Raw genomic sequence first — 13,882 nt, forward strand, 5'->3', positions numbered from 1 at the left:
AGTCTTTAAAGAAACTGTTGTAGTGCGTCAGCGGGGGAGTATAACAAGATAATGCACAAATGCTACTCTTGTCGTGAATACTTCCTGTTCATTAAGTCACATTGAATGCGTCAAACCGAAGCTCGCTATTTTTTATGCTGAAGATAATTACCTTCCAGCTGTTTACATGATTTAAAAAAAACGTCTTTTTAATAAACTAGACTGAAACATTTCTCCGCAAGCACATCTGCAGGTTAACACGAGCTAAGAAGTATAAGACAACCTTTTTGGTTTTTAATGGTGGTGGTGGTGAAGGGGGATGTGGGGGGGGGGGGTGGGGAGGGGGTTGCATTTACTTAATGCATGGATTTCCGCTAAAAGCCGACCAATCAATTTGTACGAGCAGATGGTAAACAACTAATATTTCCACGAATAACAGGAAGAAGAGTTAAGTGTCACGCTATATTAGCATGAAATAATTCACCTGTATTCGCTGAAGACGAGCTGGTTGTCGAGAGAACCTTTCGATGATGTCAAATTTGGATTTGCTGAATGCTGGATTTGCAGCAATATTCGGTGAAGATGGACTCCCTTCAAGTAACATACACGAACTGTTCGAAGCAACCTACATCATGGAACCTTTTCCTTCTCTGGGAGTAACTGGAGGTCGTTCTAGTTTGAGAAGTCGCGTAATAAACGTGTTTGTGTTTGGGTTACAAGGCGAAATATTCGCTGTAAGGGTGCGGGAAACGTACACAGTCAGCGAATTAAAAGCTATTATTGAAGAAAAGACGGGAATAGACACGAGCGTGATGGGTCTGATTTACGGTGGCAAGAGACTTGATGATAGCGATGAAACCCCTTTAATCAGCCTTGGAATTTGTCATAGCAGTAGCATCTTCCTAATGCTGGGTTTACGTAATACTGGCTTGCTGCATCTTGGTATCGATCCTAGCGGACTGGCTCGCTCCAGCGGCGACAATCGTGAAGTGAAGAAGATCGAAGGTTAATACTGACCTCCCATTGAGCTGGAAAGGACAAATGGATGACAACAATGAAGTCCGTGAGAGGGCAAAATAGAAAGAGAATTCTATGTAGTTGCAAGATGAGTGACACTGTGCAAGTGCTATGCTATGAGGTCTCTGTGTTATGGAAAACAGTAACCGTGCTTCACTGTTCAATTGCGATATGGGAGGTGAAAAGTTTCGCATAAGAAGCTCGAAATTATTCCCCTATTCTGTTAGGCCTTCTACATAAACACAAAGCTTTCCCTATACATATTTAAACTTTTTTTGTGGCCTTTTGCATGGAAGAAATAATTATCGAGTCATAGAAAGCTTACTATCAACTCCTTTCCGTCAAATTACGACGAAGAAAAAATTTAGAATTCAACGTTGTTCGCACTAATGTTAATTTGACCTACAACCGGTAGGTATAATTTCCGGAAAAATCTTTCATGACCCAGTGTCTACGCACTTCAATTTTGATTCGGCTATTGCTAGAATGGATACGGAAAATCAGTTATCTGTTATTAGCACTCTCTCCACACCCCCACGTCTACGGATTTGCCATTAGAAACCTACAATAATGCTCTGGGAATAATCTCTTTCGAACGGCAAGGAGGCTGTCCTGTCGATTAGACTGCTCCATCTATCCTAATTTAGTTCTTAGAAGCGTGTGTTGATTAAGTAAGGAACTGAAAATGAGAAAGCTAATCAATAGACATGAACGTTATTAGAAACGTAAGTTGATTGACTAGGGAGCAAAAAAGGCATAGCTAATTAAAAAACGCAATTGGATTTTTATTATACTATACGTTTTTAGTTTCTCTAGTGCAACACGGCTGAATGTCCCCTTGCTACAAGCTAAGACCTCACCCCCCTCCACACAGATAAAAGTTTCGTTAAAATACGGTTGTATTATCTTACAAGAAAAAATGTCAATGCACGAAAGTGCAAATTCTGCTTTCGATTTCCGTAAAAAGCCGACCAATCAATTTTCCCGCTAGGATGATAAACAGCTAATGTTTTCAGGAATAACAGGAACTAAGAGTTAAGAGTATACAAAACTGAAATTATTCATCTATGTTCGCTGAAGGGGAATTGGTTGTGTTCATCTTAGAGAGAGACTTCAGAAAATGTCAAATTTGGAATTGCTGAATGCTGGATTCGCAGCAATATTCGGTGAAAATGGCCTCCCTTTGAGTGACATACACGAACTGTTCGAAGTAACCTACATCATGGAACCTTTTCCTTCTCTAGGAGCAAGTGGAGGTTGGTCTAGTCTGAGAAGGCACATGATAGATGTGTTTGTATACGGCCTACAAGGCGAAATATTCACTGTTAAAGTGCTGAACACGTGCACAGTCAGCGAGTTAAAGGCTACTATTGAAGAAGAGACAGGAATATACGCGAAAGTGATGGGTCTGATTTACTGTGGCAAGAGACTCGATGATAGAGATGAAACCCCTTTAAGCAGCCTTGGAATTTGTCATGGCAGTAGCGTCTTCTTAGTGCTGGGTTTACGTGGTGGTGGCTTGCCTCATCATAGTGTTGATCCTGACGGGCTTGATCCCCAATACGATTATGATTTTAGTAACGTCAAAGATGACGGTGAGATATACATGAGAGGAGGGCATCAATATCATCGACCTTACGGTTGGAACAGAATAGCAGTCAAAGTTGTTAGCAAGTTCGGTTACAACGAATGGCTCGGCCCAAACGGCATACGCACCGAAGGAGCTCCAAACGAATGGGCGGTTTCTTATCACGGCACAACGATTGAGAACGCTGACAAGATCATCAAAGAAGGCTTCAAACCTGGTCCTAGACAAGTGTATGGCAAAGGCGTTTACAGCAGCCCCAGTATTGAAATGGTTGGAAACCAGTACGCACAACCATTTGACCGCAAGGATAAGCGTTACTTAATTGCTTTTTAGAACCGTGTTAATCCTAATCGTGTCAAAATCATTTCCGCTGAAACAACAGGTGTTGGGGCCGATTACTGGCTCACACAGAAAGGCGATATTCGTCCCTATGGTGTGCTTATTAAAGAAGTTAAATGAACTTAATCCTTTTCAAACCATTCCAGTGCTCACACGCTCGTGATTAAGTTTACACGAATTTCGCGACCCTCAGGCAAGTTCACTGATTTACATTTGCTAGTTGCTCGAATGTTTCAAGGATAAAATTCTCCTTAAAGTTTAACTTTGCTTGTCCGTAGACTATTTAAACATTATTGGAAGAACAATTTTGGTTTTTAACAATGGTGGTAAACGTAAAAGCGTAGTGTAAGGAATGCTTAAACTCATGCCGGAAGGGCATGCATGTTTAACTGGCTTTCCATGGTTGATTTGAACGATAATTCTTTTATTCAACTTAAGCTTCAAAAGCATATTGTTGTATCGTTCTAGAATACATTTCAGATCATTCTGTTATTTACCTTGTCATGTTTGATCATGCCGATACTGATAAGCTGAAAAAAAAGCCCCCCAAAAACGTCTAAATATCATTAAATAGTTTTCAGTGATAAGAGAAAAATTTCCGAGAAATCGCCGTGCTCCTAACTTATTATAGTGATGTCAAGCTCGCGACTAGAGCTAAAACTTGCCGAAGTATTTACAAGTAATTAGATTGAAAAAAAAAAAAGTTTTTCATATAACAGTTTTTCTGTATAGTTTTCCGTTACAAACAGAGGAAATATAATATGAACCTTCCCTAATCTTACCTTGAAAAGCTGTGATCTTATGATCTAAATCATGTTGAACTGAGTTTCTATGGGCTTCCTTATTAGCTTGGACTTGTGATGTAATCTTATCTTTATCTGCAGGATCCAGTGTTTTATACCATTCTGCTCTGCCAGACAAAAGTTTTTCTTTTTCTTCAGGATTCAATGACTTATACCATTCTGCTCTTTTTTGTTTTTGTGCAGAACTGAGCAAGCTAAACCATTCTGCTCTCTTTTGTTTTTGTGCAGTATCCAGTGATTTATACCAAATTGATCTGCTAGACAAAAGATTTTGTTTCTCTGTAGAACCAAGTGATTTATACCAATCTGCTGATTTGGACAAAAGCTTTTCTTTTTCTTCGGGGTTTTCCTTTTCCTGTAGGATCCAGTGACTTGTACCGTATTGCTTTATTAAATAAAACTTTTTTTTTCATGGCAGGTTCCATTTGTGCATAGCTTTCTTTTTTCCCGTTGCATGTAGTTCTTTCTGACTATGAGACTTGTTTTTTGGCATTACATTTTGTCTTCCAGCATTTGACAAATTAGTTTAACAACATATAAATTTAATACAATATTCTACATCTTTACTCTGGAATTGTTTTTCCACAATATCCACTAATGACTGAATAAGAAAGTCTATGTCATTCATTTTTTCAAATATATCAAGTGTGCCATCAGGATTGAATCTTATATATGTAGTACTTAACACTTTTTGCTTTTGTTTTCATATTATTGTGCTGAAAAATACAGCTGAAGCAATAATTTGAAATCCACATAAAAAACCCAGTATTATCCATGGTATTATCTGTGACTAACTTCTGAAGCAATAATTTGCTACCAAGAGATGTACAGTATTCCTATATTACAGTACTCCAAATTAAAGGCAATATTAATATCTGCATCATATATTTGAAGTGTCCTTGGGAAATTGTCGATAGTCAGTGAATGGTTATCACCATTGAGTTTTTCTTTGTAAAACTTGTCTGCATGGTCAATGATTCTATCTAGATTCTGTGAACTCCAATACCCACAATATTTGCCAGTGGAAAAACAAATGCTATAAAAAGATGTGGCACAACAGCAAAACAAGAGAGTATGAATGGTTGTAATTTCAGCATTTACATGATTTGCTTTGAGGGGGACAGCTAACAGCTGTTGATCAGAAATATCTGTCATATCACATCGTTTTTCATTAGTATGCACACCTTTGAGTTCAAATAAAACATTTGGATTTTGATAAGGACCTTGAAAATAGTTTATCAGCTCATTTAAGGTGTTAACTTCTAACAGTACACAAGTTCCTTGAGGATGGGGCATACCATATGAATCTCTACCATGAGAATCAAATATCTTAAACTTAACATCACTATTACAGTAAAAACCTACTGTAGTACTGAGGATTGATAAAAGAAAGGAATTATAATTTTGTCCTAGCAAAGCCTGCATAGCATTAGCAAATGACATACAATAATTGAAATCTTGTACTTCACAAGTACCATGTATAGTACCAGTATAGCTTGGACTATATTAAAACTGATAATTAATATTAAACACTATTATCATTTCAGGTACTTCTGTTAACAGTAAATGGGATTGCCTGGATAGACTAGATAGACCAGAATACGATTCATTACCAATATTCATGATATTAACCAAGTCCATTGAGGATACGATACTAATCCTCTTGTTATATATGAGGGAAGCAAGTGACATGGCTACACACTGTGTACCAGCATTTGAGCCAAACATTGCCACATTGTCTTGACTGTAAGGAGCTTGAATTGTTTTAGTAGAATTAATAACAGAACCAGGGTTTGTTTCTATATCCCCTGACAGACTGGACTTAAAATGATTTAACCTGTGACTCAGATTTTTATAAACATTTGGTACTGAATCAGACCTCCATGCATTCGACTGCTTTGGCTTTGGACTTTTTATTACATGTGGATATTGGTTTTGCATTTTCAGTATCCTGTATTTGTTAGACTTTGGATAGTTTCTCCTGACTGCAGAAGAGGGATATTTCGTTGTTCCTTTATTCTCACATCTGATTCCATGTGCATATATTTTTTCACGAGCTTTATTTTTAAAAATATGCATTCGGGAAGACTTCAGTATGCTTTTTCTGATGGAGGTTCGAAGTAAACGTCTCACTTTCCTGGACAATCATCATCAAGATAACACACGGGATCATCATGTGAACACCTTCACCCGCATTGGATCACAATTAGTTGTCATGGTGTTGAGGGCCCAATGACCACTGGGTGCTATTGCGCAATTATTCCATTTTTTAGTGGAGGAAAAAAAAAACGACAAAAAAACAAAGGCTTTTTATGACTGGGCTATCACAGGTATGTAGACTAGAGGCCGCAGAGGCCTTCACTTCCTATGGTTATCCAAACATCGCTTAATCCACTGCTAAATAACAGCAGCCAAAAAGCGATGATATCTCTCCAAAATCGTTTATTATTTTGGAAGTAGAAACAGCTTTTCGCCATATATTTCCCTCTAGCCGCTTACATCATTGTACATTACAGCCTGATAACCTGCTTGCGGAGAAGCGCTATAAGTACCTTTTTGCAAGGTATAAATTTGAACTTATTTTAATTAAAAGTCATGTGCGAAGAGCCTCAACATTGCTGATTAAACAGGCTTCCCGTGGTTGATGTAATTGTTTTTGTCCAATTTTAGCATCACAGTAAAACCGAAGCTCGCTATTTCTTATGCTGAACATAGTTACCCTCCAGCTTCCATTACAGGTTAGCGAAAACGCACCAACACGTTTTCGAAAAAACTAACCTTTTTAATAATCTAGAAAAACATTTCTCCGCCATCATATCTGCAGGTTAAAACACGAGTTGAGAATATAAGACAACCTTTCTTGGTTTTGGATGGTGGTGGTGGCGAAGTAACGGCAGGGGAGGTTGCATTAACTTAAAAGAAAACAATTGGCAATGCATGGAATTATAAATTCTGTTTTCGATTTCCGCCAAAAGCTGACCAATCAATTTGTTCGAGCAGATGGTAAACAACCACTGTTTCCAAGAATAACAGGAAGAAGAGTTAAATAATTCACCTGTATTCGCAGGAGACGAGCTGGTTGTCGAGAGAAGCTGCCGATAATGTCAAATTTGGATTTGCTGAATGCTGGATTTGCAGCAATATTCGGTGAAGGTGGACTCCCTTCGAGTAACATACACGAACTGTGCGAAGCAACCTACATTATGGAACCTTTGCCTTCTCTGGGAGCAACTGGGGGTTGTTCTAGTTTGAGAAGTCGCATGATAGATGTGTTTGTGTTTGGGTTACAAGGCGAAATATTTACTGTAAGGGTGCGGGAGACGTACACAGTCAGCAAATTAAAAGCAATTATTGAAGAAAAGACGGGAATAGACACGAGCGTAATGGGTCTGACTTACGGTGGAAAGAGACTTGATGATAGAGATGAAACCCCTTTAATCAGCCTTGGAATTTGCCATAGCAATAGCATCTTCCTAATTCTGGGTTTACGTAATAGTGGCTTGCAGCATCTTGGTATCGATCCTAGCGGACTGGCTCGCTCCAGCGGCGACAATCGTGAAGTGAAGAAGATCGAAGGTTAATACTGACCTCCCATTGAGCTGGAGAGGACAAATGGATGACAACAATGAAGTCCGTGAGAGGGCAAAATAGAAAGAGAATTCTATGTAGTTGCAAGATGAGTGACACTGTGCAAGTGCTATGCTATGAGGTCTCTGTGTTATGGAAAACAGTAACCTTGCTTCACTGTTCAATAGCGATATGAGAGGTAACGAGTTTGGCATAAGAAGCTCGAAATTATTCCCATATTCCGTTAGGCCTTCTAAATAAGCACAAAGTTTTCCTTATACATATTTTAACTTCTTTTCGTTGTCTTTTGCGTGGAAGAAGTAATTATGAACTCATCGTAAAAAAAAAAATTTAGAATTCAACGTTGTTCGTTTGACTTACAACCGGTAGGTATAATTTCCGGGAAAAGTCTTTCATGATAGTCAACGCACTTCAATTTTGATTCAGCCATTGCTAGAATAGATACGAAAAAATCACTGGTTATTAGCCCCCTCTCCCCACGTCTATGGACTTGCCATTAGAAATCTAAAATATCGCTCTGGGAATAATCTCTTTCGAACGGCAAGCAGACTGTTCTTTCGGTTAGACTGCTCCATCTCTCTTAATTTAGTTCTTAGAAACGTGTGTTGATTGAGTAAGGAATTAAAAATAAAAAAACTAATCAACGGACACGAACGTTCTTGGAAACGTATGTTAATTAGGGAGCAACAATGACATAGCTAATTAAAAAACGCAACTGGTTTTTATTATTCTTTATGTTTTTAGTTTCTCTGGTGCAACACGGCTGCCTTGCTACAAGCTAAGCCACCCACCCCCTCCCCACAGTTATAGGCTCAGTTTAAGCTTACAAGAAAAATAATATTAATGCACGGAAATGTAAATCACGCTTTCGATTTGCGCAAAAGCCGACCAATCAATTTGCCCGCTTGGATGGTAAACAACCAATGTTTCCAAGAAAAACAGGAGCGAAGAGTTAAGAGTATATGAGCCATAAATTATTCATCTATATTCGCTGAAGACGAATTGGTTTTGTTCATCTTAGTGAGAAACTTCAGAAAATGTCAAATTTGGAATTGCTGAATGCTGGATTTGCAGCAATATTCGGTGAAAATGGCCTCCCTTCGAGTAACATACACGAACTGTTCGAAGCAACCTACATCATGAAACCTTTGCCTTCTCTGGGAGCAACTGCTGGAGGTCGGTCGAGTTTGAGAAGCCGCATGATAGATGTGTTTGTATACGGCTTACAAGGTGAAATATTCACTGTTAAAGTGCTGAACACGTACACAGTCAGCGAGTTAAAGACTGTTATTGAAGAAAAAACAGGAATATATACGAAAGTGATGGGTCTGATTTACTGTGGCAAGAGACTCGATGATAGAGATGAAACTCCTTTAAGCCGCCTCGGAATTTGTCATGGCAGTAGCGTCTTCCTAGTGCTGGGTTTACGTGGTGGTGGCTTGCCGCATCAAAGTGTCGATCCTAACGGGCTTGATCCCCAATACGATTATGATTTTAGTAATGTCAAAGATGACGGTCAGATATACATGAGAGGAGGGCATCAATATCATCGACCTTACGGTTGGAACAGAATAGCAGTCAAAGTTGTTAGCAAGTTCGGTTACAACGAATGGCTCGGCCCAAACGGCATACGCACCGAAGGAGCTATAAACGAATGGGCGGTTTCTTATCACGGCACAGCGATTGAAAATGCTGACAAGATCATCAAAGAAGGCTTCAAACCTGGTCCTAGAGAATTGTATGGTAAAGGCGTTTACAGCAGCCCCAGTATTGAAATGGTTGAAAAGCGTTACGCACAATCATTTGACCACAAGGGTAAGCGTTACTTAATTGCTTTTCAGAATCGTGTTAATCCTCATCGTGTCAAAATCATTCCTGCTAAAGAAACAGGTGTTGGAGCCGATTACTGGCTCACACAGAAAGACGATACGCGTCCCTACGGTGTGCTTATTAAAGAAATCGTAAATGAAGAATGTATCATTTCTTGAACTATTCTAGTGCTCAGAACACCTATTTTATATCGTCGCTCTCAGGCTAGTTTGGTGGTAGCATGAATGTTTTATAGATAACTTTTCCTTCATTTTCAACTTTGCTGGTTTGGAAATTATTTACACAGTCCTCAAAGAAGATTGATAATTTTTAAATATAGTATAAAATAAAGTAAAACTAGAAGCCGCAGAGGCCTTCACTGCTTATGGTTATCCAAACATCGCTTAAATCCACTGCTGAATAACAGCAGCCGAAAAGCGATGATACCTCTCCAAAATCGTTTCTTCTTTTGGAAGTAGAAACAGCTTTTCGCCATATATTTCCTTCTAGCCACTTACATCATTGTACACTACAGCTTGATAACCTGCTTGCACAGAAGCGCTAGAAGTACCTTTTTTGCAAGGTAGATATTTGAACTTATTTTCATTCAAAATCATGTGGGAAGAGCCTCAACATTGCTGATTTAACAGGCTTCTCGTGGTTGATGTAATTATTTTTATCCAATTTTAGCATCACAGACATATTACTGCATGTAATGTTCTGGAGTACATCCCAAGAGGTTTCGTTGTTTACCGTCCTAATCGGCATGTTTAGTCAAGCTGATACTGGTTGGTAAACAAAATATTATGTAATCATATCAAATATTAATATTTTAGACTGTTAAGCATATCAATTTAACTGGAGCTAGTTGTAGTTAAGATAAGCTGTCACTAAAACTGTGTGTTGCAGACTAAAAGAGACTAATACAATATTTGCTTGTTCAAAGTTCACTATAGAAAACAAGGCGATGATTTATAGAAATATTGTAGGGATGGTTTTAACCTTAATTAATACGCGAAAGAAAACTGATGAACGAAAGAGTCAGTCTAAGCGCCAGAATTAGAAGAATTATTTCTTTATTCTGTCAATACCGTTTCAAAATCGCTTGTGTGACGAAGTTTCTTTGGGGGTGCGTTTTTTTTTAGCTTATCATCGGTACAAACTAATTTCCGAATAGAGAAACTGAATTTTCCAAAACAAGAACTCACGTTTAGGAGGTTATCTCCGTGCACTTAACCCTCTAACTCTCAGAAATGATTAACAAGTCACTCCACCTTATACTATTCGAACATTGTACACCAAATTGGTAATGAGAATACTCCAACTTATCAGGTAGAAGTTGTTATCATGATCTAACACCAAATTCTCGCAACTAACTTCCAAGGAAAAGTGTAGCAACCAGAGGGGAGAATTAACAATCAGATCTTGACAATCAAAGGGTTTATTTCCCGTAAGTGATATCCAGTTTGCGATTGAAACTGAAAAACCTTCAATAGAAGATAAAGTTCCAAAAAATAAAAGCCCACGTTTTTGTGGTCATGGCCATGCACTTGACTTCTTGCAGTGATGTCGAGCTTGCGATTGAAACTTTAAACTCTCGTCGTATTTACAAGTACTTATATTGAAAACAAGCCTTTCATTAGAATCTTCTCGAGTAACTCGCAACTGAAAAAGTTAATGAGGTAAGTGACAACCTTTCCGTTTTGAACGCAGAGGTCCGCGAAAAATTCAAAATTTCCTTCGTAATCATGGCATTCGCACGCCGCCATCAATCCGAATAACTTCACCGTTAATCATTTTATTTTCAATGATTGTTTGTACAAGCTGCGCAAACTCCGCTGGGTCTCCAATGCACTTGGGAAATGGAACTATCTGAGCCATCTTCTGTTGTTCTGATGGTTCCGGTCTTGATTTGGTTAACATTGGAGTTAAGAACATTCCTGGTTTTTTAAAAGAAAGTATTAATTCAATTTGTCGTGCACTGACAATAACCTCGCAACGGTTCTGCAATTTAAGAAATTGCAGAAGAAATAAAGCCCGAAAACTTCAGGCTTCGACGGGATTCAAACCCGTAGATACCACCGGCCCAGTTCAGCTTTAAAGTTGGTTCAAATTGGGTCCTGTGTTAATAATAACAAGCCGGGAAGCTACGTTTCCCACTATTGGCGAGAAGTGTGTGGATTCTTGCACGTCCTCTGCTAACCAGTAGAGAGAAGATACAGAAGACGAGGCCTCTGGTTCTTCGTCCTTATCACAGAAGATTAGAACGTCTAATCATTTGCCAATGTCATAGTGAGTAAAGTAAGACCCTGTATGTTGGCCGGGTCTGGGGCCTGAACCCTCGACCTCCTGCATGGCAGTCCAGCGCTTTACAATATGAGCTATTCAAACACGGTTCTTCCCACACGAACTAATCTTACTGTCATTTAGCCTTGGATAGTTATTGCTTCACATAAGTTTGCAGAGAAATTCAATTCATACACCTGGTGCAATATAAGTACTTGTCCAAATGCTTAAAATACCTCGCGTAAAATAACTCGCGTAAAATAACTCGAGTGTGCTAAACCATTGCAATTTTTAAATTTATTATAGGTACAGTAAAAAACCCCTTTATAAGAACCTAGATTTTGAGAAAAAATAGATTAACTGAAAATGTTAGACTAAAATTGTCCATTAAGACCCCTTTTACACGAGAACCTGTTTTAGCCTACAACTTTGAAACAGGTTCTTATTTTGAGAAATTCAGTCGAAGCAACAACACAGTTCCCTGTTTTGATGTTGCGTTTTGTTGTTTATCTTGGATGGCTTTGTTAACTTGATAAATATATGCTTGAATTTTTAATATATTATGCATACAATACCAAAAATTCTAGTTGGATTTCACAACAAAAGAAACTTTGTTTCTGACTTCCGCAAAAAGCTGACCAATCAGTTGGCTACGAATGTTTCCAAGAATAACGGGAAGGAAGTATCTAACGCCGAATATAATTAATCCGTAAATATTTCATCATTGCGGTGAAGACGAGCTGGTTCCGTTTGCATACGAAGTTCATATAGAAAACCTTCAGATAATGACAATTTTAAGTTTGCTAAGTGCTGGATTTTCAGCAATCTTCGCTGGCCTCCCTTCGAATGACATATACAAACTGTTCCAAGCAAGTTACGCCATGGCACCTCAGCCAGATAAGAGTCTTGATATTCTAGAGGAGTGGACGCCTTCTGATAAGTGGACGTTTCTCGACTCTAGCGGGCTTGATCCCCAGTACGATTATGATTTCACTAATGTCAAAGATGACGGTAAGAAATACATGAGAGGAGGGCATCAATATCACCGACCGTACGGTTGGAATAGAATAGCCTTAAAAGTTCATGGCAAATACTCTGGAGGCGACGAGTGGCTCGGTCCAAACGGCATACGCACTGAACAGACCCCAAACGAATGGGCAGTTTCGTATCACGGCACGAAGGCCGAACACGTCCCCAAAATAATCGAAGAAGGGTTCAAAGCTGGTCCCAGAGCAAAGTTTGGTCCAGGTATCTACAGCAGCCCTTGTCCAAAAATGGTTGAGGAGAATTATGCGGAGAAATTCAGCTATGAGGGAAAAGACTACAAAATTGCCTTCCAGAATCGTGTCAATCCCGATAGTGTCCAAATCATCCCTGCTTCAAAAACAAGTGTTGGAGCGGAATACTGGATCACACAGAAAGGCGACATCCGTCCTTACGCTGTGATTCTTAAAGAAATTGTATGAAATGCTTGAACATTTTTTGAACCATTCCAGTGCTCACGAGAGCTATTTTACATCGTGACTCTCAGGCAAGTTTACTGATTCGATATGGCGGGTAGCTTGAATTTTTCATGGATAAGTTTTCCTTCATTTTCAACTTTGCTGGTTGGGAGATTATTTACACATTCCTAGAAGAACATTATTAGTTTTTAAATAAAGTCTGTATAAAATAATGTAAAACTAGAGGCCGCAGAGGCCTTCACTTGCGCTTCCCAGTAACAGCACAATGCTCCTGTAAGCGAGTGATTCTGTGACTTTTTGATTTCATAAAGTGAGACCGAAAACATCCTAGATTTTACTTAAGCTCTATCAATCGCTCCACGCCAATTTTCATCTCAAATATAATTTTTAGAGTTTATTCTAAGCATCGTTGAGCAAAAATAAACATGTCCTCTAGACCGTAACCTTCTTTGAAGCTTATTATATAAGATCTATCAGGTGGATGAGGGAGTTGATTACATGTCTAATCACATTCTACAAGTACATTGCATATTGCACCCCTTAATTTTTCTCCGTTGTCCTTCATGCATGACCACAATCTTCTCAAATACTATTCGTTGAGCTATTTGTATTTGTTCTAGTTTTTCTAATGTGGTTATTTCATCCCCATAGATATTATTCATTACAGCCATATATGGTAATTTTCCTTTTATGATCTTTGAATGACATGTGTTGCATGTATACTGTTTTCCACAAAATGACTGTTGAATATTGAAATATGTTTGGCAAGGGCACTTCTTGTTTATGCATGTTATTACTGATTTCTTATAAAGTATTCGATTACAGACAGTACATATAAAATAAAGGCCTTCTCCTATTTTCCTCTTAAACTGGTTAATACACAATTCAACCGATCTGGCTTTCACTAATTTCTCATTGGGTTGGGAAAGTAATTCTTTCTTCTTTATAGCATCCACAGTTGAATATTTTCTTTTAATGTCTTCTGGAAACCTTTTGGCAACAGGTTCCAT

General features: G+C 38.6%; 3 protein-coding genes and 2 pseudogenes across 3 annotated transcripts; 4 read left to right on the forward strand and 1 right to left on the reverse strand.

Annotated features, from left to right (window-relative positions):
- The first annotated feature begins 444 nt into the window (after positions 1 to 444).
- Positions 445 to 4,611, forward strand: LOC149034959 (uncharacterized; annotated as a pseudogene).
- On the reverse strand, positions 4,253 to 5,418 carry LOC149034960 (uncharacterized; annotated as a pseudogene).
- Positions 5,419 to 6,813: 1,395 nt separating this feature from the next.
- Positions 6,814 to 7,953, forward strand: LOC149034961 (uncharacterized). Its single transcript, XM_089191048.1, has one exon. The coding sequence runs from the start codon at positions 6,828 to 6,830 to the stop codon at positions 7,305 to 7,307; it is 480 nt and encodes a 159-aa protein (XP_089047174.1). The 5' UTR covers positions 6,814 to 6,827; the 3' UTR covers positions 7,308 to 7,953.
- A 332-nt stretch (positions 7,954 to 8,285) lies between these two features.
- LOC113677908 (uncharacterized) lies at positions 8,286 to 10,211 on the forward strand. Its single transcript, XM_027194767.2, has one exon. The coding sequence runs from the start codon at positions 8,352 to 8,354 to the stop codon at positions 9,300 to 9,302; it is 951 nt and encodes a 316-aa protein (XP_027050568.2). The 5' UTR covers positions 8,286 to 8,351; the 3' UTR covers positions 9,303 to 10,211.
- Positions 10,212 to 12,108: 1,897 nt separating this feature from the next.
- On the forward strand, positions 12,109 to 13,741 carry LOC149034962 (uncharacterized). The gene has a single exon (XM_089191054.1). It carries the CDS (start codon positions 12,195 to 12,197, stop codon positions 12,873 to 12,875), a length of 681 nt encoding a protein of 226 aa, XP_089047180.1. The 5' UTR covers positions 12,109 to 12,194; the 3' UTR covers positions 12,876 to 13,741.
- The last annotated feature ends 141 nt before the right edge of the window (positions 13,742 to 13,882 follow it).

This window comes from Pocillopora damicornis, chromosome 13, assembly GCF_964200805.1.
Source record: "Pocillopora damicornis chromosome 13, jaPocDami1.2, whole genome shotgun sequence".
Taxonomy (NCBI): domain Eukaryota; kingdom Metazoa; phylum Cnidaria; class Anthozoa; order Scleractinia; family Pocilloporidae; genus Pocillopora; species Pocillopora damicornis.